General features: G+C 36.9%; 1 protein-coding gene and 1 pseudogene across 1 annotated transcript in view; both read right to left on the bottom strand.

The window, feature by feature from the left end:
• OFCC1 (orofacial cleft 1 candidate 1) overlaps positions 1-23,082 on the bottom strand; it is a 345,526-nt gene that overhangs the window by 151,957 nt on the left and 170,487 nt on the right. The window contains exon 15 of the mRNA XM_036255603.1: positions 7,158-7,240. Coding sequence (XP_036111496.1) covers positions 7,158-7,240 — 83 coding nt within the window. The remainder of the gene's footprint in view (positions 1-7,157; positions 7,241-23,082) is intronic.
• LOC118627189 lies at positions 895-5,934 on the bottom strand (annotated as a pseudogene).

Raw genomic sequence — 23,082 nt, 5'->3', positions numbered from 1 at the left:
ACCTGTCTCTACTTCAATGGGCTTCATTCTAACACTGCCATTGAAGTTCCTGAGCTCCACAGCCCGTGACTTTCAACAACATACATCTAAGCGCAGGACCAGAAAATGTCTGTGGAGCTAATTTACTGGAACTTGAGATAACTGTGTGGCCCATGCTGATGAGTCCAGAAAGCACACTGTCCCATTGGAGAAATGGAGCCCTACAGTTCAACAAGGGATTCTGAGTAGTCCGGCGACGGTGGGAAGAGGGAGACGGAGCAGCGAACCTAACTGAGTTTCTCTCTCTCTTCAACCAAAACAATTCAATGTTCAACTGTTTATATATTGAGATCTCCTGTAAGATATTATTACAAAATGCTACTGCAAAGTCGTTTGAAAAGTACCAGGCTGTGGAAGAAGCAAATTAGGCATGACTTGTATTTATAAGATCGTTGCATTAAAACTCTCTTTTTCTTTGCACGCTTCTCAAATGTGCTTCATTATCATTAGCAAGAAGATCATTGCCTGGAATTCCTTGATATTAGTTCACTCATGGTTTTTCACAAAAATGTAGCTGAAATATTTTGAACTTGCAAAATGTTGCTATGGATTCACAAGTTACAGTAATCAGGAAAACAAAGCGAAACACGGGGACGTAGATGTGTCATCAAATCTCCAGTGAACTCAACTCATGCTTTATTATGACATTTCTGTTATTATGAAATTAATTGATTTGATTACCTTCAGAACAAAGTCCAGGTATGATAGCTATCAATTTAAAGCATCTTTTTTGTGGTCCTTTTCATCTTCTCAGTCTCTATAGCTCCTGTATCAATAAAGGTATATTTCATCAAAGATTTTAGTGTTGGTATTTTTTTAAACAAGCTCAAGTCACTTCATTTTTCTTGCATAAAATTATGTGGTGGCCACAGCTGGAGCCTGGGTCCCTTACACAGAAACTCTGGTGTGGATCTGTACAAGATGGTTGGTGAATTCCGGATAGGGAGACTGGGTGAGCATGGTCTCCTTGCAGAGGTCGGGGTGAGATAGGTGTAGGTCTTGGAGACAGCATCGAAGGTGGCCTTGGCGAAGCTGTCCTGGGTGGCAGTGCAGCCCCTGGCCATGGTATAGCAGTCGTCCATACCAGCCATCAGCAGCAGCTTCTTGGGCACAGGGGCTGAGACAATGTAGAGCCCAAGGGCAGGGGTGAGGAGCACCAGCACAGAGCCACAGTGGCAATCACCTAGCAAGGGACGGTGTGGGGCTTGCCCATCTTGTTCCCCCAGTGGCCTCCCCGCACAGGGACAGTACAGAGCTTGGCCAGGATGATGGCCCCACAGATGGCAGAGGCTACCTCCTTGGAGCACTTAACACCAGACTGACATGTCCATTGCAGTCCCCAATGACAACAGATGCCTTGAACAGGGTCATCTGGCCAGGGAGGCTCTGCTTTTGCAACTGCATAATCTTCAAAACCTCATCTTTGAGAGATGCCCCCAGGAAAACGTCAATGATCTCAGATTCCTTGATGGGCAGGGAGAAGAAATAGATCTCATTCAGGGACTTGGTGTTCATGTCCTTTATCAGGCGGCCCAGCTTGGTGACAGGGATCCAGTCCTTGTCCTCGGTCTTGCCTCTGAGAGTTCTGTGTCCTAGGCCCTGGCCCCAACTAGCTGCAACCTTGGTCTGGATACCAAATCCTTCATGGGAGCCTCCGTGGCCTCCCATTCCAGGGTCCTGGAGCCCCTGGGCCCTCCCACAGCACCAGCATCATCCCCTATTTGGTGTTTTCTCAGAAAAGAAGCCACTATAGTATTTTTAATTACTTGATTCCTAAAGAAATTAAAGATTGCCAAATTTCTTTTAAAAATATGAGAGCTTTGAATTGTCCCAACTAAATATATTTGATTTGTGTATCTTACTAGAGTACTTAAAACATGTTTTCGTAATTATTTAAATTATTATTATTATTGATTTTTTTACAGAGATAGAAACATCAATGTGAGAGAGAAATATCGACTGGCTGCCTCCTGTACAGATCAATGCCCTACTGGGGATGGAGCCCACAACCCAGGCATGTGCCCTGACCATGAATCAAACTGGGACCTTTCAGTCCATGGGCCAACGCTCAATCCACTGAGCCACATCGGCTGGGCTAAGTATTTAAATTTTAAATTTGATGGCACATCTTCATGAGTTGTTTAGATATTTTACTCAATCTCACTTGATAGAAAATTGAAATTGCCACCAAAAATTATAAAATATATTTGTTTTATCCTCCAGAGTTCCTACTTTGTTAAAGTATAGGTGTTTCATGATAGAGTGCATTAAATTGCTTTCTATTTGGTTCATATGTGAATATCTATCTTGAGGATTCAATTAAATTCATGGTGGAAATGGGATGTAGTATATTTCTCTATCTCTCACAGCATCCGAAATGGTAGTAAGCACATTGTAGATCTTGAAGAAATAGCTATTACAGGTCATTTCAGTAAGTATACTAAATAACAACAATGAATTATATCTCCAGTTGCTTAGTCATAAAAAAAGCACCTGTGAATTCTAAAAATAGCAAAAATGTTATGAATCTTTGAATTTCGCTTAAAGAATATCTTAAGTTAATGTGTTAAAAATTCCTTCAAATAGATGTTTTAGAGACATAAAACCATAGGAACTAGTTATCTCCAAAGAAATGAGCCCCAAAAGGAACAAAAACACAAAGAAATTAAGGTTTTAAATTCAAAAAAGGAGGTAAATGTGTGCAGGGGATTCCCATGTGAGTACCATGTGTGCGAGCCCATTCCTGTGGAGGAAGTAAAACAACCTGCAAGCACAAACTTCTATCTTGAATCTGTATCTGAAAATAACACTTTAACTAGGACATCATAAACATTTAAAAGGTAGGAAATAGATCCATTACCTTACCTAAAGCCAAACAGAATCATCATTTAAAAAAAAAGATTATTCCAATAGTAATGTTTTCAGAAAAATGAATACCTACACTTTAAAAGAGAAATTGGTGGTGCAAATTTGTTCCAGAATGTCACATTTTATGTACTAGGTGTATGGCTACTCAGACTCTGACCCATTGCAGAAATAACAAGAAATATTTTAAAGTAAAATGATAAAATTCAGACTATGATTTTCAAGTTCATGAACTAAAAATTTGCTTTATGAGGCATACCATTCTTACACAAAATTGGTTAAAAATAATAATAATAATAATGATAATAATAATAATTAATGCTCTTTCAAACACAACACAAAATGAGAGCCAAGAAGTATTTTTAAAATGTTTGTAAACTATGGTGTATTGAAAAGAGCCACCCTGGCCAGTTTGGCTCAGCAGTTGAGCGTCGGCCTATGGACCAGAGATTCCCAGGTTTGGTTCCCACTAGGAGCACATACCACACACACACAAAGAATAATGAAAAAAAAGGGCCAATAAGTGATAGCTGGAAGACATGCAGTTAAGTCTTCTCAGTATTTTTACAACTTAGATTAATTAAAGTCCATGAATTTAAGGTTGTTTTAATCTGAAAATGAAGATAATATTTTTTCTACACAGACCATAGGATTTTTATAAAGACAAACTAAGAAAGTATCTACAAAATAGTTCTGGGAGTGGGGAGGATAGCACTTAAAATGCTTTAGAAGATTAAGGATATAAGTAACATCTGGCAAAATGCATTGTACATAGCATATGTGATCAATGGAACATTTAACATCCTTTCTTGTGCACTTATTACAGCATTTCTATAAAGCTGCTAAATAGAAAACATTATAAGAAGAAAAAATATATTTAATCTCAAAGTTGCCCGGTGAGTGTGGCTCAGTGGACTTAGCGTCATTCCATGGACTGACAGGCCCCAGTTCGATTCCTGTCAGGGCACAGGCCTGGGTTGCTGGCTCGATCCCCAGGAGGGGGCATGCAGGAAATAGTGGGTCGATGTTTCTATCTCTTTCTTCCTCCCTCTCTCTCTAAAGAAATTAATAAAAACATATATATATTTTTAAAAGCTGTGCACCTTATGACATGATAAGCCTGTTTAATTGTGTTATATGGTAGGAAGCAAAGCCCAGGATCCCCGTCTTATTGTCCAGAGTCTGTGCCCCCTAGCCATCATTCTTTCCACGAACCAATCAGTTAATGGAGAAGAGCGACAATGATGGGACCAGTGAGGGGGTAAATCTTTGTGTGGGGAAAGCAAGCTTGAGTTCACCGGCCAATGACAGTGCTGTGGAAAAGCATGATGGGGCTAGCACAATTAAGCTCCACTTAGCAGCAGAAGTTTCCCCAAAACTCTTAACAGGGTCTTTCTGGCCAGATAAAGAGCAAGGGGATTCTTGCATCAAAAGAGGAACAGCCTTAAAAAGAGGAAATAGTGAACAAAGAGCTGAATCCTGAGGATTACTGATGCTTTTGAACTGCCCTGGCAAGATCAGAAGTGAGCAGCAAAGAAGCTTTAGTGCCGGCCCAGGTAATGTGAGCTATTTTTTTTTAAAGCACAGGAGGAAGGTTTGGGGTGAAGGTACTCTGCTAAGATGCGTGTGTTAATAAGATCACAAAATGGCAAGTCAGAGATAACAACAAAAACCAGGTGCATCTGAAGTATCAAAGCAAATAAATATGACATCATGTTCAATTCCATCAGTGCTGTTATTATCATCCAAAATATATATATATATCATAGCTCGAAATTAAATCCAGCCTAAATCCTTAGACCATCCAACAAGAATACTATTTTTTCTTTCTTTAATTCACGTCTGGTGGGTTTACCAAAGAAATTTTCCGGACAGGTTTTCCATTAGCAGTACCCAGAGGTGTCCCTGGCAGGGCAGCTCAGGCTTGACCTGAAGAGACTCCTCAACTAAGTAGCACCCTGACTTCTGTCTCTGCCCTCCAAGGAACAACCAGCATTTCTGGCCACGTAGAACCACAAATTCAACTGTTTTTCGGTCATCTGTTGTGTGAAAAGCTGATGCTTCGTGCATGAAGTCCAACATTAACTCTATTTCTCCACAGCCACCCTATGAATTTTCTAGGTCAGAGATTTTAATATTAGTTGAAGAGCCAAATTAATTCCTTATACCATGAGAAGACGAAAAAGGGGGGAAAACACTTACATTGAAATAGGGAGTCTCAGATTTAGATTTAGTAAGTATTATAACCCCACAGTCCCGAGCACTCCGTCACTTGTATTATGGGGTTATAATACTTATTAAATCTAGTAAGTATTGGGTGTGTTTTTGGGTGTGTTTTTGGCTCTGTCTTCCCACAACAATGATCTTACTGAGACATGTTTCCAACATGCGCAAGCTGTTTCCTAGGACAAGTCAGACCTAAGACACTTTCCCAAAGTGCCTGACCCCCAGGGAAGAGCGTGTTGTCCCAAGCAACTGACTTACAATTTTTTAAATATATTATTGAAAGTAAAATTTAAAAGGAACTCCTTAATTAAACATGTAAACTCAGAAAATAGAGAAAAGAATTTTAGGTTTTCTGGATGATTGTATTCTTTCTCATCTTACCTACTTTAGCCTTTCTTATAATCCCAAAGTTTAAAGCCAACAATTGGTATAAAAATTTTACCAAAAAATATTTAAAAAGCTAATATTAGACACAGAATATATTAGAATTTTCATGGAGATATCTTTTCTTTTGTTTCCCAAACAGTATACATAAAAGTATCTAATACATAATATGTATAAAGGATATGAACTTGTATCCTTCCCAGCAAATGGTCCTTTGTTTGTCTATGCTAGCCCTTCAGTTAATGTTATAAGACCCAAGAAGTAGAAAACATATACCTGGCTGAAAGGATAAAGAAATACACAACTCTTTCAAAGTATTATTTCATGATGGATACAAATATGAGTTCCAGAAAGAGAATGTCTGGTACAAATCCCATCTATACACTTATTAACAAAGTTATTTTGGCTAACTTACTCCATCTCCCATGCCTTATTTTTGTCACCTGTAAAATAAGGAAAACGATGATAATAGTAGTATATAGCCCATTTGGTTGTGAGAATAAGATGAGTCATTTGATGTAGAGTGAGAACATTTCCTGGCACATAGTAATTTTCTAGCACTTAGTAAATACTATCTTTCATTCTTCCAAATTTCACCAAATTTTTTATTCCTAAGCTTTCCTCTTTAATACAGAAACAACCACAATTGTAAATACTATAAGTGCTCATATGGACATTAAAAACTCGGTAATTTATTCAATCAGATGGTTGGTCTCTATTTAAAGATGAAAGCAAAAATTAAAGACAATGGCACAAGCCCTAGCTGGTGTTGCTCAGTGGTTAGAGCGTTGGCTTGTGCACAGAAGGGTCATGGGTTTGATTTCCTGTCAAGGGTACATACCTGGATTGCAGGTTTGATCCCCAGCCCCAGTCAGGGGGTACATACAGGAAGCGACCAAACAATGTGTCTCTCTCACATCGATGTTTCTCTCCCTCCTTCCCTTCCACTCTATCTAAAAAAATCAATGGAAAAAATATCCTCAGGTGAGGATTAACTAACTAAATAAAGATAATGGCACAGTAGTTTTCTCTACATACCTATGTTTATTTAGTCAGAATGGTGGAGAATTAAGATCATGATTCAGATCATTTGTCTTGGAAAGGGCAGGGTTGGAGCACATTCCTTTCATTTTAATTATCTATCTAAGATAAGTTTTCGGAATACTTACAACTCAAAAGTCTACATAGATACAGGTTTTGGAAATGATTAGGTACCTAAAAACTTGATCCTGTAAAAATCAATTTAACCAACATTTGGAAGCCCAGTCTATGTAATTTATATAAATGTATCAAGATATTTTTTGGATAGACCTCATGGCAGCTTTTTTCATACCAAATAAAGCACAGTACAATCAGCACATTTTCTAATCACCCCACCCAAGCTGGAAAGAGGAATGTAGACTGATTAATTTAACTAACGTCTTCAACAGCTTAAAGAAGTCTGATTCGGATGTAATAAAAATTTATGGGCATTACTGATTTCATAAGCGTCAGCTGCTTTAGCATGTCCTGTACTTCAAAACCTCCTTTGAAGACCAAATTACATTCTACCTGGATATATATTTTAAGAAATCATAGTTAATAATCAGGGACTGCTGTTTTCAAGATCTTTTCAAAGCCAACTTCCACAGTCTTCATCTTACCTTCCTGCGTAATTCCTGGTCTTCTTTTAAGAGACTGAGATCACAGTTCGAAGGGCAAGAACGAATTTTAGTCAAAATACTTCCTAGGGTTAAAAACAAAAGGCACAAAAATATATTACAAATTTCACTTCAGAGAATATGTAAACTTATACTACTGAAACCTAAGAGCTTATAAAAGGCCTGACAAGTGGGATAAAATAAATGATACTAAGAAGGAGACTCATAGTTATTTTATGCTCCTGGTTTTAATTCAAAGTATAAACTTGAAGTAGAACTCTACTGTGGGCCACACCGCAGGGATGCAGTTTATAAGCAGCAGCTGTGTCTGATCTGCTTTCCTACCCTCATTCTGGTGAGACTCTCTATCATTAGCTATGTTTCTGGGATCAAGTTTTCAAAGAAACTCCTGTTCACCTCCTACCAAGGTTTCAATATAAGACCTTGAGACTAGGAAGATCTGCTCTCTCCCTGCCTGTACCCATTGCTTCCCATCTGAGATTCCTTTTTCATATTTGGCATGACTTGTTTTATATCTTAGTCTCTCAACCTCAGCACTATTGACAACTTGGATGGGTTGGATTGGATAATTCTCTGTCAGGAGGGCAGTCCTGTGTTTTGGTGGGATGTTTATCAGCATCCCTGGCCTCTACCCTCTAGATGCAATAGCACCTTCTACTTCTCCACCCCTCCCCAGTTGTGATAACCAAAAATGTCTCTAGACATTGCCAACTGTCCTGGGAAGTTGGTGTGGGGGGGGCGGGGAGGGCATCCCCATCAGAAACTCTTTGTAGACAATGGTCTTATTCATCTTTGTTTCTCCTATAATCTCTAACACAGAGCCTAAAACAGAGTTCAACTAATGTTTCTTAAATCATAAACAAACAGAGATTCAGATAAGCAGGTATTACTTAAGCTTTATTCATCTTATGTCACTGACTTGACAACCCCTCACTTCAATGAATCTGTATGCCAAAGTCTACCCTCAGGGTCTTGTGACCAAATATCCTGGCCCAGAAACTACTGGAGCTTGGAATGCCTCAGGAGAGCCACGACTTTGACAGAACGGTTTACCAACATCTGCTTTTTCAGTATGCATGTGTCATATACCATGAACAGCCAAAGCCTTGCTGCCTGCCCCCTTTTCCCCCTCCAGGGTTGAGTGCTGCCAGCCCCTGCCCTTTGGAATTGCCTTTGTGGACATTTTTCATGAGCTTGCCATGGTGTAACATGTTTAGGGCATGGTCTCCATGTCTGCAGTTCTTCTCCCTCAAGCTGACCTGGCCAGCCTCTTCTCCCCAGCCGAGGTCTATGTGGATCATGCATACTGAACACAATGGTTTCATTGTATCTTCTGACCCTGATCCTGTGCACTGTGCCAAACTAAAGTCAAAAATCAAAAAAGATCTTTCTGCAGGAAAAGTTGAATGGGTCAGGTGCCACTTCTGTGAGAAGCTTGACACTTGGATCTTTGAGATGAGGATCAGGTAAACTACTGCTAGAGCTTCCTTACTTTGAGTCTAAAACAAAATTCATTGATGGTGAGGTTGACAGGGCCAAAAGCAAGATAAGAAAGGAAGGGAAATGGAAGAAATCAGAAAAGAACATTTCTATTTAGATTTTAATTATTCTTTTTCAAGACTTAAAATTTAAATTCTCAGTGCATAGTTGCTAGCTGAAATAACAATTATAAAATAATAATAAAATGCATTTTTAGTGTTTTCTATTATGTATAATATAATACAAACACACACACACACACATACACCAAAAAAAAAATTTTTTTTTAAACTGCTAAAAGAGCAATCATTACTCGATTTGACAGATTTGGAAATTGAGACTTGAATAGATCAAAGAACTTCCCCCAAATCAGACAGTTAATCAACATAAAATCTGAAATATAGACACAAGTTCCATTTTACTTTAAAGCCTATGCATTTAATCCCTCTGTCATATCTTGCTTAAGAACTACTTATACACAGTTTTAAACATTAAAAAATATATCCACTTTTGTTGTCACTGGAACAAATTTCCACAAACTTGTTGATAATATCCATTTATCTCACATTTTTTACAGGTCAGAAATCTGGGCATAGCATAGCTCAACTGGTTCTGCTTCTTAACGTCTTATAAGATGAAACTCAATGTCTCAGCTAGAGATGCAGTTCGCATCTGAGTCATGGAATCCTCTTCTAGGCTTGCTGGTTGTTGGCAAAATTCATTTTCTTCCCAAGCTTTCTATGTGGTCTCCTCTACTTCCAAGCCAGCAAGAGCTGGATGCATCCTTCTCATGCTTTGAATCTCTCCAACTTTTTATTCGGCCTCTCCTCTGCTACCAGCCTGAGAAAGTTCCATCCTTTAAAGGTGCATGTGATTATATTAGTTTCACCCAAATAATCTTTCTCCTGATGTGTACAGATTCTGGGGATTTGATCTTAGACATTTTGGGTAGACCACCTTGGAAATTCTGTCTACCACAGACAATTTTGGATTTAATGGAATTTACATCATCATATGTTAAAATGTAGGAATGTTGTACATGTTCAGGTACTAAAGTCCTTATTTAAAAGCTTCCTAAAAGTCTTTAAAATTTTTCTTTGTTCTCATGTAAAATGAGAACATTTCTTTGCTCTAAAATCTATCTTCCTATTTATAAAAGTGCATATAGTAGTTATATATACATTAGATGATTACTAATATGTATTTTATAGTCACATATAACACATAATAAATATATATTATATGCATGTATACATAATACAATTTCTCAAATCATTATCATACCATATATGATCTCTTTTTACATTTATATCATGTTTCTTAATTGTTATTAATGTTCCTCAAAGTAATATTGTTTTAATCAGTGCATAAAGTACACTTCACCTAACAAACACCCTTTGATTGATATTTACATCATGTGCAACAAATTTTACAAAAATACTGATGTTCATCTCTCCTTATATTCACAAAATGAGTATCTAAGATCAGGAATATTAAGAAAAAATTCAGACTCACAAAAAGAACTATCAAAATTCAAACAGCAAAGATTCCCACATGGCGGCAGGCAGGACCAGAGTGAGGGTGAGAATGTGAGTGGGTGAGTGTGTGTGAGGGAGAGCATGTGTGAGTGTATGTGGGCATCTGTTGGTCAGTATGGGAACTCAGGGCAGGCAGTTTGGGCTCTCCTGATGAAGGAACTGCCAGGTAACCAATGTGCTGCTCGGCCAGGCACTTCTTGCCCCCATAGGATTGGAGAGCACACCATTTTGGAGAATCTACAGGGTCCTCCTCAGGAAGAGGTTGCAGGGGTAGCTGTAATCCAGTGCCCTGAGACCAGTGCCCACCTCACTTCCATGACCTCGTGCCTCGGATGCCTGGACCCACTACTGTGACCCAGCACAACCTGGTGTGCCCAGACCAGCCATCCAAACCTACCACTGCGACTCAGTGTCCACGGCCACTCAAGACAGTGACCCACATGGCCCTGTACCAGGGAACCTCCTGGGAGGCATGGGACTGAAACACCAAGGGGTCAGAATCAACATCAGAGCAAAATCCAGTGAGTTCTACAAATAACAGATCCAAAAACCTGTTTAACAGCTGGCATGATGTGGTCTGGGTTGAGCTTACAGTCAGCAAGTCAGAGGGGAGACCCCACCTTCAAATGGCATCAGTAATCAAGAGCCAAGTACAACAGAAGAGCCCAAATAACCCACACAAAGAACATTCCTAGAGCATCCAGTTCAGGAGATAAAAAAGGCTCCCCCACTAGGTCCCATAAGACATTTTCCACAAAGACTGGGATGCGTAGTAGTTCTATATAATACATAGAAACAAACATAAAGAGACACCTAAAATGGGGGAGACAAAGAAAGGACCCCCAAATGAAAGAAAAGGAGGAATCACGGGAAAAGGATCTAAATGAAATGGATGCAAGTAATTTATTAGATATAGAATTCAAAGTAATGGTTATAAGGATGCTCAAACAACTCAGTGACAACTACAAGCAACTTAGTGGGAACTACATCAGCATGAAAAAAAGATATAAAAACCATGAATAAGAACCAATCAGAAATTAAAAATGACATAGGTGAAATAAAGAATAACCTGAAAAGAATCAACAGTAGATTAGAAGCTGAGAATTGAATAAGTGAATTAGCAGACAAGGTATAAAATAAACACCCAATCAGAGCAACAATTATAAAAAGGAATTAAAAGGCAGGAGGATAGCTTAAGAAAGGTTTCGGATAATATGAAACATAAAAACATTAACATCATAGAGGTACCAGAGGAGAAGAATCTGAGCAAGGAATAGAGAATCTGTTTGAAGAAATAAATAATAAAACTTCCCTAACCTCATGAAGGAAAAAGTCACACAAGTTTAGGAAACACAAAGAGTCCCAATCAAGATGAACCCAAAAAGAAGACACTTAGACTCATCATAATTTAAATGGCAAACATTAAAGACAAAAAAGGAATCTTAAAGGCAGCAAGAGAGACAGAGACAGAAAATTACCTACAAGGGAGCTCCCATTAGACTGTCAGCTGATTTCTCAGTAGAAACACTGCAGATCCTAAGGGAGTAGCATGAAGTATACAAAGTAATGAAAAGCAAGGTACTGAATCCAAGACTATTCTATCCAGCAAGGCTATCATTTAAAATTGAAGGCAAAATAAAGAGCTTCCCAGACAAAAATAAGGTTAAAGGCGTACATTACCTCTAATCCAGAATTGTAACAACAACAACAACAACAAAAATGCTAAAGGAACTATTTTAAGAAGAAAACGAGAGAGAAAGGAACAAAGGTATAAAGAAAAAAAGTAACAAGGAAGTAAGTACCTGTCAATAATAACCTTAAATGTCAATGGAGTGAATGCTCCAGTAAAAAAACAGAGTAGCTGAATGGATAAGAAAACAGCCTGCATATATGCTGTCTACAAGAGACCCACCTACTTTAGAACAAAAGATTCACACAGACTGAAAGTGAAGGGATATTAAAAAAAATATTCCATGCAAATGGAAACAAAACAAAAAGCTGGGGTAGCAATACTCATATCTGACCAAGTGGATTCAAAATAAAGGCCATAACAAGAGACAAAGAAGGTCATTACATAGTACTAAAAGGATCAACCCACCAAGAAACTATAACCCTTGTTAAAATATATATGCACCCAATACAGGAATAGCTAAATATACCAAAAATATATATATAAAAAAAACCTCTTGATGGACTTTAAGGGAGAGATAGACAGCTATACAGTCACAGTGGTGGACTTTAAAACCATACTGACATCACTAGCTAGATCTTCTAGACAAAAATGTCAACAAAGAAACAGAGGCTTTAAATGATACGCTAGATTAGTTGGATCTAATTGATGATTACAGAACATTTCATCCGAAAGTGGCAGAATGTACATTCTTCTCAAGTGCACATGGATCATTCTCAAGGACAGACCATATGATAGGACACAAAATAAGCTTTAACAAGTTCAAGAAGATTGAAATCATATCAAGCTTCTTCTCAGATCACAATGGCATGAAACTATAAATCAACTACAATAAAAAAAATTAAAAAACATTAAACACATGGAAGCAAAATAGTATGTTACTAAACAATAAATAGATTACCAATGAGATCAAGGAAGAAGTTAAAAACTTCCTGGAAACAAATGAAAATGAACACACAAATACCCAAAATCTATGAGATTCAGCAAAAGTAGTCCTGAGAGAGAAGTTCATAGCATTACAGACACCTACTTAAAAAAAAAAAAAAAAAAAAGGAAAGAAAAGAAAAACTCAAATAAATAATCTAACCCTACAACTAAAAAAATTAGAAAGAGGACAATAAGAAAATCCCAGAGTAAGTAGAAGGAAGGAACTCATAAGGATCAGAGTGGAAATAAATTACATAGAGGCATAAAAAAAAAAAAAAAAAAAAAAAAAAAAAACGAGACAAAAGACCAGTGAAACCAAGAATTGGTTCTTTGAAAAGATATACAAGATTGATGAACCTTTAGCCAGACTCATTCAAGAAACAAAGAGAGAGGACCCAAATAAATAAAAACAGATATAAAAGGGTGAAGTAACAACAGACATCATAGAAATTCAAAGGGTTGTAAGAAAATACTATGAACAACTATATGCCAACAAGCTAGACAACTTGGATGAAATGAAATAATTCCTAGAAAAATACAATCTTCCAAAACTGAATCAGAAAGAACCTGAATAGGCCAATAGCTACTCAAGAAATTGAAGCAGCAATCAAGAACTCCAGGCAAACAAAAGTCCTGGACCTGATGGCTTCACAGATGAGTTTTAACAAACATTCAAAGAAGAACTAACAACACCAATCCTCCTCAAACTATTCCCAAAAATCCAAGAGGAAAGAACACTTCCAAGTTCTTTCTACGAGGTCAGCATTATCTTAATTCCCAAACCAGATAAAAACACTATGAAGAAAGATAATTACAGGTCAATATCCCTGATGAACAGAAATGCTAAAATGCTCAATAAAATATTAGCAAATCAGATCCAGCAATACATTAAAAAGATCATGCACTGTGACCAAGTGGGATTTATTCTGGTGATGCAAGGCTAGTACAATATTCACAAATCAGTAAATGTGATACAGCACATAAACAAAGTGAATGATAAAAATTATATGATTATATCACCAAATGTAGAAAAAGCATTTGACAAAATCCAGCACCCATTTCTGATAAAAAAAAAAAAAATTCAGCTAAGTGTGAATAGAGGGATCATAACTCAACATAATCATACCTCAACATATTTTACCATATATGATAAAAATATAGCCAATCATATACAATGGCCAGGAAGTAAAAGTAGTTCCCATAAGAACAGGAACAAGACAGGGAAGTCTGCTTTCACCACACTTGTTCACATAGTACTAGAAGTCCTAGCCACAGCAATCAGAGAAGAAAAATCAAAGGCATCTAAATTGGAAAGGAGGATGTAAAACTCATTATTCACAGATGACATGATATTGTACATAGAAAACCCTAAAGATTCCACTAAAAAACTACTAGATGTAATAGATGTATTCAGCATAGTAGGACACAATATCAACATCCAGAAATCTACAGCATTTTTATACACTAATAATGAAATCTCAGGAAGAGAAACTAAAGAAACAAAATCATTTACCATTGCAACAATAACAAAAAATAAATAAATAATACTTAGGAATAAACTTAAACAAGAAGATAAAAGACCTGTGCTCGGAAAACTGCATGATGTTGAAAAAAAAGAGAAAGATATAAACGTGAAAGCATATAACATGTTCATGCATTGGAAGAATTAACATCATTAAAATGTCCATACTACCGCCCTGGCCGGTTTGGGTCAGCGGTTAGAGCGTCGGCCTGCGGTCTGGAAAGACCCGGGTTCAGTTCCCGCTAAGGGCATGTACTTCGGTTGCAGTTTGTCCCCGGCCCTGGTTGGTCGTGTGGGTGGCAGCCACTCGATGTGTCCCTTCACGTTGATGTTTCTGTCTCTCTCTCCCTTCCTCTCTCTCCCTCCCACTCTATCTGTACAAAAATGGAAAAGTATCCTCGGGTGAGGATAAAAAAAAAAAAAAAAAGTCCATACTACCCAAAAGCAATCTATACATTCAATGCAATTATTATTAAAATAACAATGGCATATTTCACAGATCTAGAACAAATATCCCCAAAATTTGTATGGAACCAAAAAAGATCTCAAATAGTTGCAGCAATCTTGAGAAAGAACAAAGTTGGAGGGCTCACAACAACAGATATCAAACTATACTATAAAGCCACTGTAATCAAAACAGCCTGGTACTGGCACAAGCACAAGCATATAGAGCAATAGAACAGAACAGAGACCCCAGAAATTGACCCACATCATTATAGTCAATTAATATTTGACAAAGGAGGCAAAAATATACAATAGAGTAATGACAATCTCTTCAATAAATGGTGCTGGGAAAATTGGACAGGTACATACAAAAAAGAAATTAAAGATCACCAACTGACACCATACACAAGAATAAACTCAGATGAAAGACTTAAATGTAAGTCACAAAATGATAAAAGTTCTAGAAGAAAACATAGGCAGCAAAATCTCAGATATCTTATATAGCAGAATTTTCACTGATACATCACCTAGGGCAAGAGAAACAAAGGAAAAAATAAACAAAAGGGACTACATCAAATTAAAAGCTTCTGCACAGCAAAAGAAATCATCATCAGCATGATGGGAGAACATATCTGGGAGAACATATTTGCCAATGACACATCCGATAAGGGGTTAATTTCCAAAATACATAAAGAACTCATACAGCCCAACAAAAGGGAGACAAATAACCCAATTAAAAAATGGACATACTTGGGGGGGGAAAGGAGAAACATCTGTAACAAAAATAAATTAATAAAAAATAAATACAATTAGAGTTCCCTAAAAAAAGAATAAAAAATTAAAATAAATAAAATAAAATAAGTACAATTTAAAAAAATGTGCATATGGTTACAAAAATGGTATATAGAGATACAATGGAATATTATTCAGTCATAAAAAAATAAAATGTGCATATGTTTTCAAAAAAAATTTAAAAAATGGACACAGGCCCAGCTGGTGTGTCTCACTGGTTGAGCATCAACCCATACATCAATAGGTCACCAATTCAATTCCTGCTCAAGGCACATGCTCAGGTTGTAGGCCAAATCCCCAGTGGGGGGCATCCAGGACGCAGCCAATTGATGTTCTCTCTCATCAATGTTTCTTTCTCTCGCTCCCTCTCCCTTCCTCTCTCTCTAAAAAATCAATAAAAAGAGAAGAAAAAATGGGCACAGGACCTGAATAGGCACTTCTCCAAAGAGGACATACAGGTGTCCAGTAGACACATGAAAAAATGCTCAACATCACTAATCATCAGAGAAATGCAAATTAAAACTACAATGAGATATTACCTCACACCTGACAGAAGGGCTATCATCAATAAATCAACAAACAATAAGTGCTGGCAAGGATGTAGAGAAAAGGGAACGATAGTACACTGCTGGTGGGAATGCAGACTGGTGCAGCCATGCTGGAAAACAGTATGGAGTTTACTCAAAAAATAAGAAAATGGAACTATTGTTTGACCCAGCAATCTCACTTCTTAGACTATATCCTAAGAAGTATGAGATACCAATCAGAAAGAATATATGCACCCATATGTTCATAGCAGCACTATTTACAATAGCTAAGATCTGGAAACAGCCCAAGTGTCCATCAGTAGATGAGTGGATAAAAAACTGTGGTACATATATGCAATGGAACACTATGCAGCTGTAAAAAAGAAGGATTTCTCACACTTTGTGACAGCATGGATGGACCTGGAGAGTATTATGCTGAGTGAAATAAGCCAGTCAGAGAAAGCCAAATATCACATTATCTCAGTTATAAATGGAATCTAATGAACATAACAAATTGCTAAACAAAATAGGTCCAGAGGCATGGAACAGACTAACATATTTGAGAGGGAATTGGAGGAGAGGAGATGGAAAGAGATTAACCAAGAAATTTATATATGTATTTGTATAACCAATAGACAAAGACAATAGTGTGGTGAAGGCCAGGCCTAAGAAGAGGGGGCTAAAAGGGGTGGAAATTGGGAGACATATCTAATACTGTCAACACTAAAATAAAATAATTCAAATTTCAGCCAACAATGCATGAAAATAGCTTATCATCCACATGCTTGCCAAAACTCACCATATTTTTTAGTTTTGCCTGTTTACATTAGTGTTAAATTTTCAATTTGTAATTCTAATAAATTTGAATATTGTCATGCTTGCTGAGCATTTAAGCATTTTTATGTTGTAAATTCCTGTGTCCATTTTTTTCATTTGCAATATTTAATATTTTCTTTAGGATTTTTATCTTTCCATACCAAAGACACAATGGTTCAAACTATTTTTGTCTGCAGCATGCCTTTATTTCTTTGAGAGGTGGGTGTGTGTATGTATATGTGTGTGCAGAATATAGTTTGCAATATTATAAAATCATGCATATCAATGTTTTCCTTTATTATTTTCCCCTTTGCTTATAAGGTTAAAAAAATCTTTCCACACTATATAGTCATATAAGTATATATAAACAAAGTATACATAAACAAACTATAAATAAACAAAGAACTCATGAAGTTCTTGGATGATTTTTTTTTATACTTTCCCACTCCTGTTTAGTTAAGCAACCATAGCACCTGGGAGTCCTCCTAACACCCTCAGCTCAGACACACAAAACACAACAGAACTTCATGTCTCTCAAAGGGCTCCTTCTCTGCATCTCTCATTTCTTTCCATTACTTTGCTATTCTCCAAGCCACAGAGACTCAAAACCTCTGTTGTTCATCAATTTTCCTTCTCTTTTATCATTCACAGCTAATTATTTGCTGGATTTTTTTTTACCTTGTTAAGATAGATAGATAGATAGATAGATAGATAGATAGATAGATAGATAGATAATGATAGATAGATAGATAGATAATGATAGATAGATAGATAATGATAGATAGATAGATAGATAGATAATGATAGATAGATAGATAGATAGATAGATAGATAGATAGATAGATAGATAATTCTTCCTCTCTTGTCATAACCCTAACTTAAGCCTTCATCACTTACCCAACTGCATACGTACAGGCCAGCAGACAGACAGACAGACAGACAGACAGATAGATGATAGATAAGTGAGGACTTTTAACTGACATAGAATCATGCCATACACTTTTGTTCACAACTAAAATAAGTATTCATGGTCATCTCTACAAGTCATAAAATACATATCTAACTATCTTTTCCTTTCAATGGATTTTTCCCTTGATCCTCCTCCACATCTTCCATCCATATATCTCCTAACCCCTTTCCATTCATAACCCATTTTATTTTTACCAAAAATACACATGCACACATATATGAACATATGGACATAAATATTGATAGAGGTATTTTTCACTGTTGTACCAAAAGATTATATACTGTGTATCACTGCTGTGTTCTAGCCTTCCATACTAAAAACATCTCATGGAATTCTCTTTTAAGTAAATAATTATAGCTCTAATTTATTATTTTTAGTGGTTGAATAATATATTATGTTGCAATTGTGGCATAATTTATTTAACCATTCCCTACTGATGAACATTCACTTGTCTTCTGCATTTTTGTTTTCCTATCAACATAATGCTACAGTGAAATCTTTACACCTGTACCCATCCAAACGTGGGCTTTTCTTCCTGTGAACAGATTTTCAGGGGGCGATTGCTGGACCAAAAGTTAGCATATAATAAATGTCAATGCATGTTATAGAGTAGCTTTCTAAAAGACTAAAAAAAAAATTAATATATAAAAAAAATTATTTTCCCAAAACCTTACCATCAATGAATCACCTTTGAATTATTAATTTATAATATTATTGGATTGGAATCAAAGAGGGTTGCCTCTATTATTGTATTTTGTATATATCCCCTCACATACATAAAAAACTTGTTAGGCTTTTTTTTTTTTTACCCTCACCCAAGGACATTTTTCCATTTTTTGTTCAGATAGAGTGGGAGGGAGAAAGAGAGAGAGAGAAACATCGACATGAAAGGGACACATAGAGAGGCTGCTACCCACACAACCCAACTGGGGCCTGGGACAAACTGCAACCGAGATACGTGCCCTTAGCGGGAACCGAACCCCGGTCTCTCTGGACCACAGGCCAACACTTTAACTGCTGAGCCAAACCGGCCAGGGCAAAAAACTTGTTAGGTTCTATAGTCAGCTGTTCTGTTATTTGGTACATATAGGTTGTATCATATACCTCTGTCATAAAGTATACCTATATCATGAACATAATGCCTTTCTTTTACTGTTTAGACCTTTTTTTTTATTATTATGTTTTTATCCTCACCCGCGGACATTTTTCCATTTTTTGTACAGACAGAGTGGGAGGGAGAGAGAGGAAGAGAGAGAGAGGGAAACATTGATGTGAAAGGGACACATCGAGTGGCTGCCACCCGCACGACCAACCAGGGCCGGGGACAAACTGCAACCGAGGTACATGCCCTTAGCGGGAACCGAACCCGGGTCTCTCCGGACCGCAGGTGGACGCTCTAACCGCTGAGCCAAACCGGCCAGGGCTAGACCTTTTTAAACCGTAAATGCCAACTTACCTGGTGATGACAGTGCTCTAAAGAACAGTGTTATTTTTGTTCTAATTTTCTGGTATCACTTAGTTCATTCAACTAAAAAAAGTTCATTCAACTTTTATTCTTCATTCTCTTAACGTATATTTACTGTAAGTACTATATGGCTGGGATTTTCTTTTAAACTCAGTATGATATGCCCTGGCCTGTTTGGCTCAGCAGTTAGAGCGTTAGCTTGCAGACCAAAGAGTCCCGGGTTTGATTCCTGGTTAAGGCATGTACCTGGGATACAGGTTCCATCCCTGGCCCCAGGATCACATGGGAGACAACCAGTTGATGTGTCTCTCTCACATCAATGTCTGTCTGTCTGTCTGTCTGTCTGTCTGTCTGTCTCTCTCTCTCTCTCTTCCCCCCAATCCCCCTTCCACTCTATCTAAAAAATAATAAATAAATAAACTCAACTCAGTATGACAGTGTCTTTTACTGAGGGAATCATCATATAATTATAAAAATAATATGTTTTATTTTATTTTTTACTTATTTATTTTTCTACTTCCTCCTTTCCTCTTCTTAGTGTGCTGATTAGCTTGGGATAATTTTCATTTGCTTTCTTAAGTGTTTGTTCTACTGTGCTTCTCCATTCGATTATGACTACTTTATTTTTCTCTTTCAGCACTCACAGTCACACATAGGGAACAAACTTAGAAGTGTAACTACACTGCCAGGTGTGTAGTTCCAATCAAGGAGTGGCAAGAATCCGGCACAAAGTAAGGAACATCTGACCAAAAGAAAACTATGGAAAGGGAATGTCTAAACAAAGCATAAAAGTATTCCATGAAAGAAAGAGTCATGTTTTAAAAACCCAACAACTCCTACAATGATGATACCACCAGAGAAATAGCCCTTCTCTGCCTTCTATCCCTGCCCTGGCCCTGATCGGATCCAGAAGGGATCAATAACCATGACTTCCGAGGTGGAGGAGAAGGGGTAGAAGCATAACACTCAGAAATAGAGAAAAATGTAACCAAGTTCTGCCCTCCTTCTCAGTTTTTAGGGCCAACCTGAAAAAAAGACATCAAAAACTTTTTTTTTTTTTAATTATTAGCCCTGACTACACATATGAACCAATTATTTAAGACTGGAGGCACAATTGCTAATAGGATCAACAGAGGACCGATGGTTCACCACAAATTCCCTTTACAGATCTCACCTCATCGCTCGAACCCTGCGATATGTTTATGGCAAAAGGTAAGCACAAGGACCACTTTGTTGTTTGCTTAGACTATAAACATTCATATAACATCATTATGTCCCCAGCAAGTTTGCTACCACACACTCTGCATTTCCCCTGGCTAAATCCAGAACACCTAAATCCAATACTTTTATTTTAAAAATCAAACAGTTCAACGTTAATTTACATTCAATAAAATGTCCACATTTTAATTCAATGAGTCTTGACAAATATATGAACCTATGTAATCCCCACCACAAGTAAAATCTTAAACATTTTGCATGACCCCCCAAAATTTTCCCATGCCCTTTACAGTCAATTACCCTATCCCTAACACATGCTCTCTCTCTCTCCTAGCAACCACTTATCTGATTTCTATCACTACAAATTAAAATTCTCTTATAAGATGTAACACATAGAATAATAGTGTTGATGTTTTTGTTTTTGGCTTCTTCCACTCAGAACAGTATTTTGAGACTCATCACTCTTTATTGCTAAGTAGTATTCTTTTTGAGGAATACCCTGCAATTCATTTATTAATTCATCTATTCATGGATGTCTTAGTGTTTCAGAGTTTTGACTGTTTTGAGGATAGCTGCTAAGAACATTCAGGTCCAAGTGCTTTTGTGGACATGTATTTTTACTCCTCATGGTAAATACGTAGGAGTGGAATTACTGGTCGTATGATAAGTATTTAATTTTTTTTAAATTGCCAGTTTTCCAAAGTAGTTGTACTATTTTTACTCCTACCACTAATGTATGAAATTTTCTGCTAAGTCATTATCAGTACTTGGTGTTGTTAGTCTTTTTAATTGTAGCATATTAGTGGATGTGATGTGGTAACACATTAGAGTTTTAATTTGCATTTCCCAAAGACTAAAGATTGTTAGGCACTATTCATGAATTAATTGGACATTTCATATCTTCTTTGGTGAAACTTCTGTCCAAATATTGTAACTTTTTAAAAGTGAGTTGTTCTTACTAGTGAATCTTAAGAATTGTATAGTCTGCATGCAAACTGTCAGGTATAGTAATGTAGGCAGTTTCTCTGTTTGTAACTTGCTTTTATTAAATATTATATATAATTATTTTGAAATATATTAAAATCCGATTTATAACCCACTATATGATGTATGTTCCCTTGAAAAGAATGTATATATTGCTGTGTTTAGATGAAGTGTTTTGTATCAATTAGGTCAAGATAATTGATAATGTCAAATAGATATTTATATCCTTTGTGATTTACTTTTTGTCTCTGTTTCATCAATTTATTTAAAAAAAAAAAAAGGTGGTAACATTTCAAACAATGGTTAAAGATTTGTCTATCTTCCCTTTTTATTTGCCAGTTTGTGTTTTATAATTTTTGAGATATAATTGACATATGCCATCATATTAGTTTCAGGTGTACAACATAATGATTTGATATCTGTATATATGGTAAAACCATCACAATAAATCTAGTGAACATCCATCACCACACGTATAATTTTTTTCTTTTGATGAGAACTTTTAAGACCAATTCTCTTGGAAACTTTCAAATATGCAACAGAGTATTATTAACTACAGTCAGCAAAGGACTCCTGGGGGAGTCCCTATATTGACTTTGGGTTCCCCTCTGTGTACCTCCCTGCTAACTGTTCTCCTCTGCAGATCCCAGCTGTTCCAGCTGCCCTGAAAGCTAAACTCAGTCTCCTTGGTTCAGTGGAACTTTCTCTGCTTGGATCCCTCTTCACTGCTCTAGTGTCAGAACATTGTGCCCAGGTAAAGAGCCAAGGTTTGTCTCAAAGTTTCTATTCTTGTGCCTCCTGATGGCCAATGCCCCAAAACAACTGCTTCATACAGTCTGTCCAGTTTAATGGTTGATTATAGCAGAACAGCTAGTCTGGCTCCAGCCACTCAGCCATAGCTAAAATTGCAAGTTGCAATATTGCTTGATTTTTTAATTAAAAGAGGAAATGGATACATGTGTCTGTCATGGGCTAACCAGCACCCATGTTTAGGTGTTAGTAATACAAATATGGATTATTTTGAAAGTCCATTTTATTTCATGTGAACTATTACTCAATTTAATTATCAGATCCTTTCATATTGAGAAAAAGATCAAATAATTACAAATAACAGTAACCTCCTGATGCCTTTGGAATGTGTCAGCTGGGATCACCTAGAAAAAATAAATGAAACAGTCATGTTTTTAATAATGCATGAGGTGCACAAGGAAAACACTTGTCAAAACTGGGTAACAGTACAGTGCCCTACCTATATATAAATGCACATGTTTATAAAAGTATGTTTTCCCTGAGTTGTGCTAATCTTTTTTACTTGGCATATTTTTAATGGTTTTTCCAAATGACCTTTGTAAAATTAATCGAGGATCTGACACTGTCCTTTGGAGAAATACAAAGAAAGAATGCTGCTTATAATAACTTTTGCATGAAAAAATAGCCAGAAAATGACAAAACAGAGAAAACATTCACACCAAAAAAAAATTAAAGCTTGAAAGTGGAACTAACTGAAAAATGTTGCCTTTTTGACAGCAATATTT

This window comes from Molossus molossus, unplaced genomic scaffold, assembly GCF_014108415.1.
Source record: "Molossus molossus isolate mMolMol1 unplaced genomic scaffold, mMolMol1.p scaffold_m16_p_12, whole genome shotgun sequence".
NCBI classification, from domain to species: Eukaryota; Metazoa; Chordata; class Mammalia; order Chiroptera; family Molossidae; genus Molossus; species Molossus molossus.
This window is presented reverse-complemented; position numbering and strand designations above follow the sequence as displayed.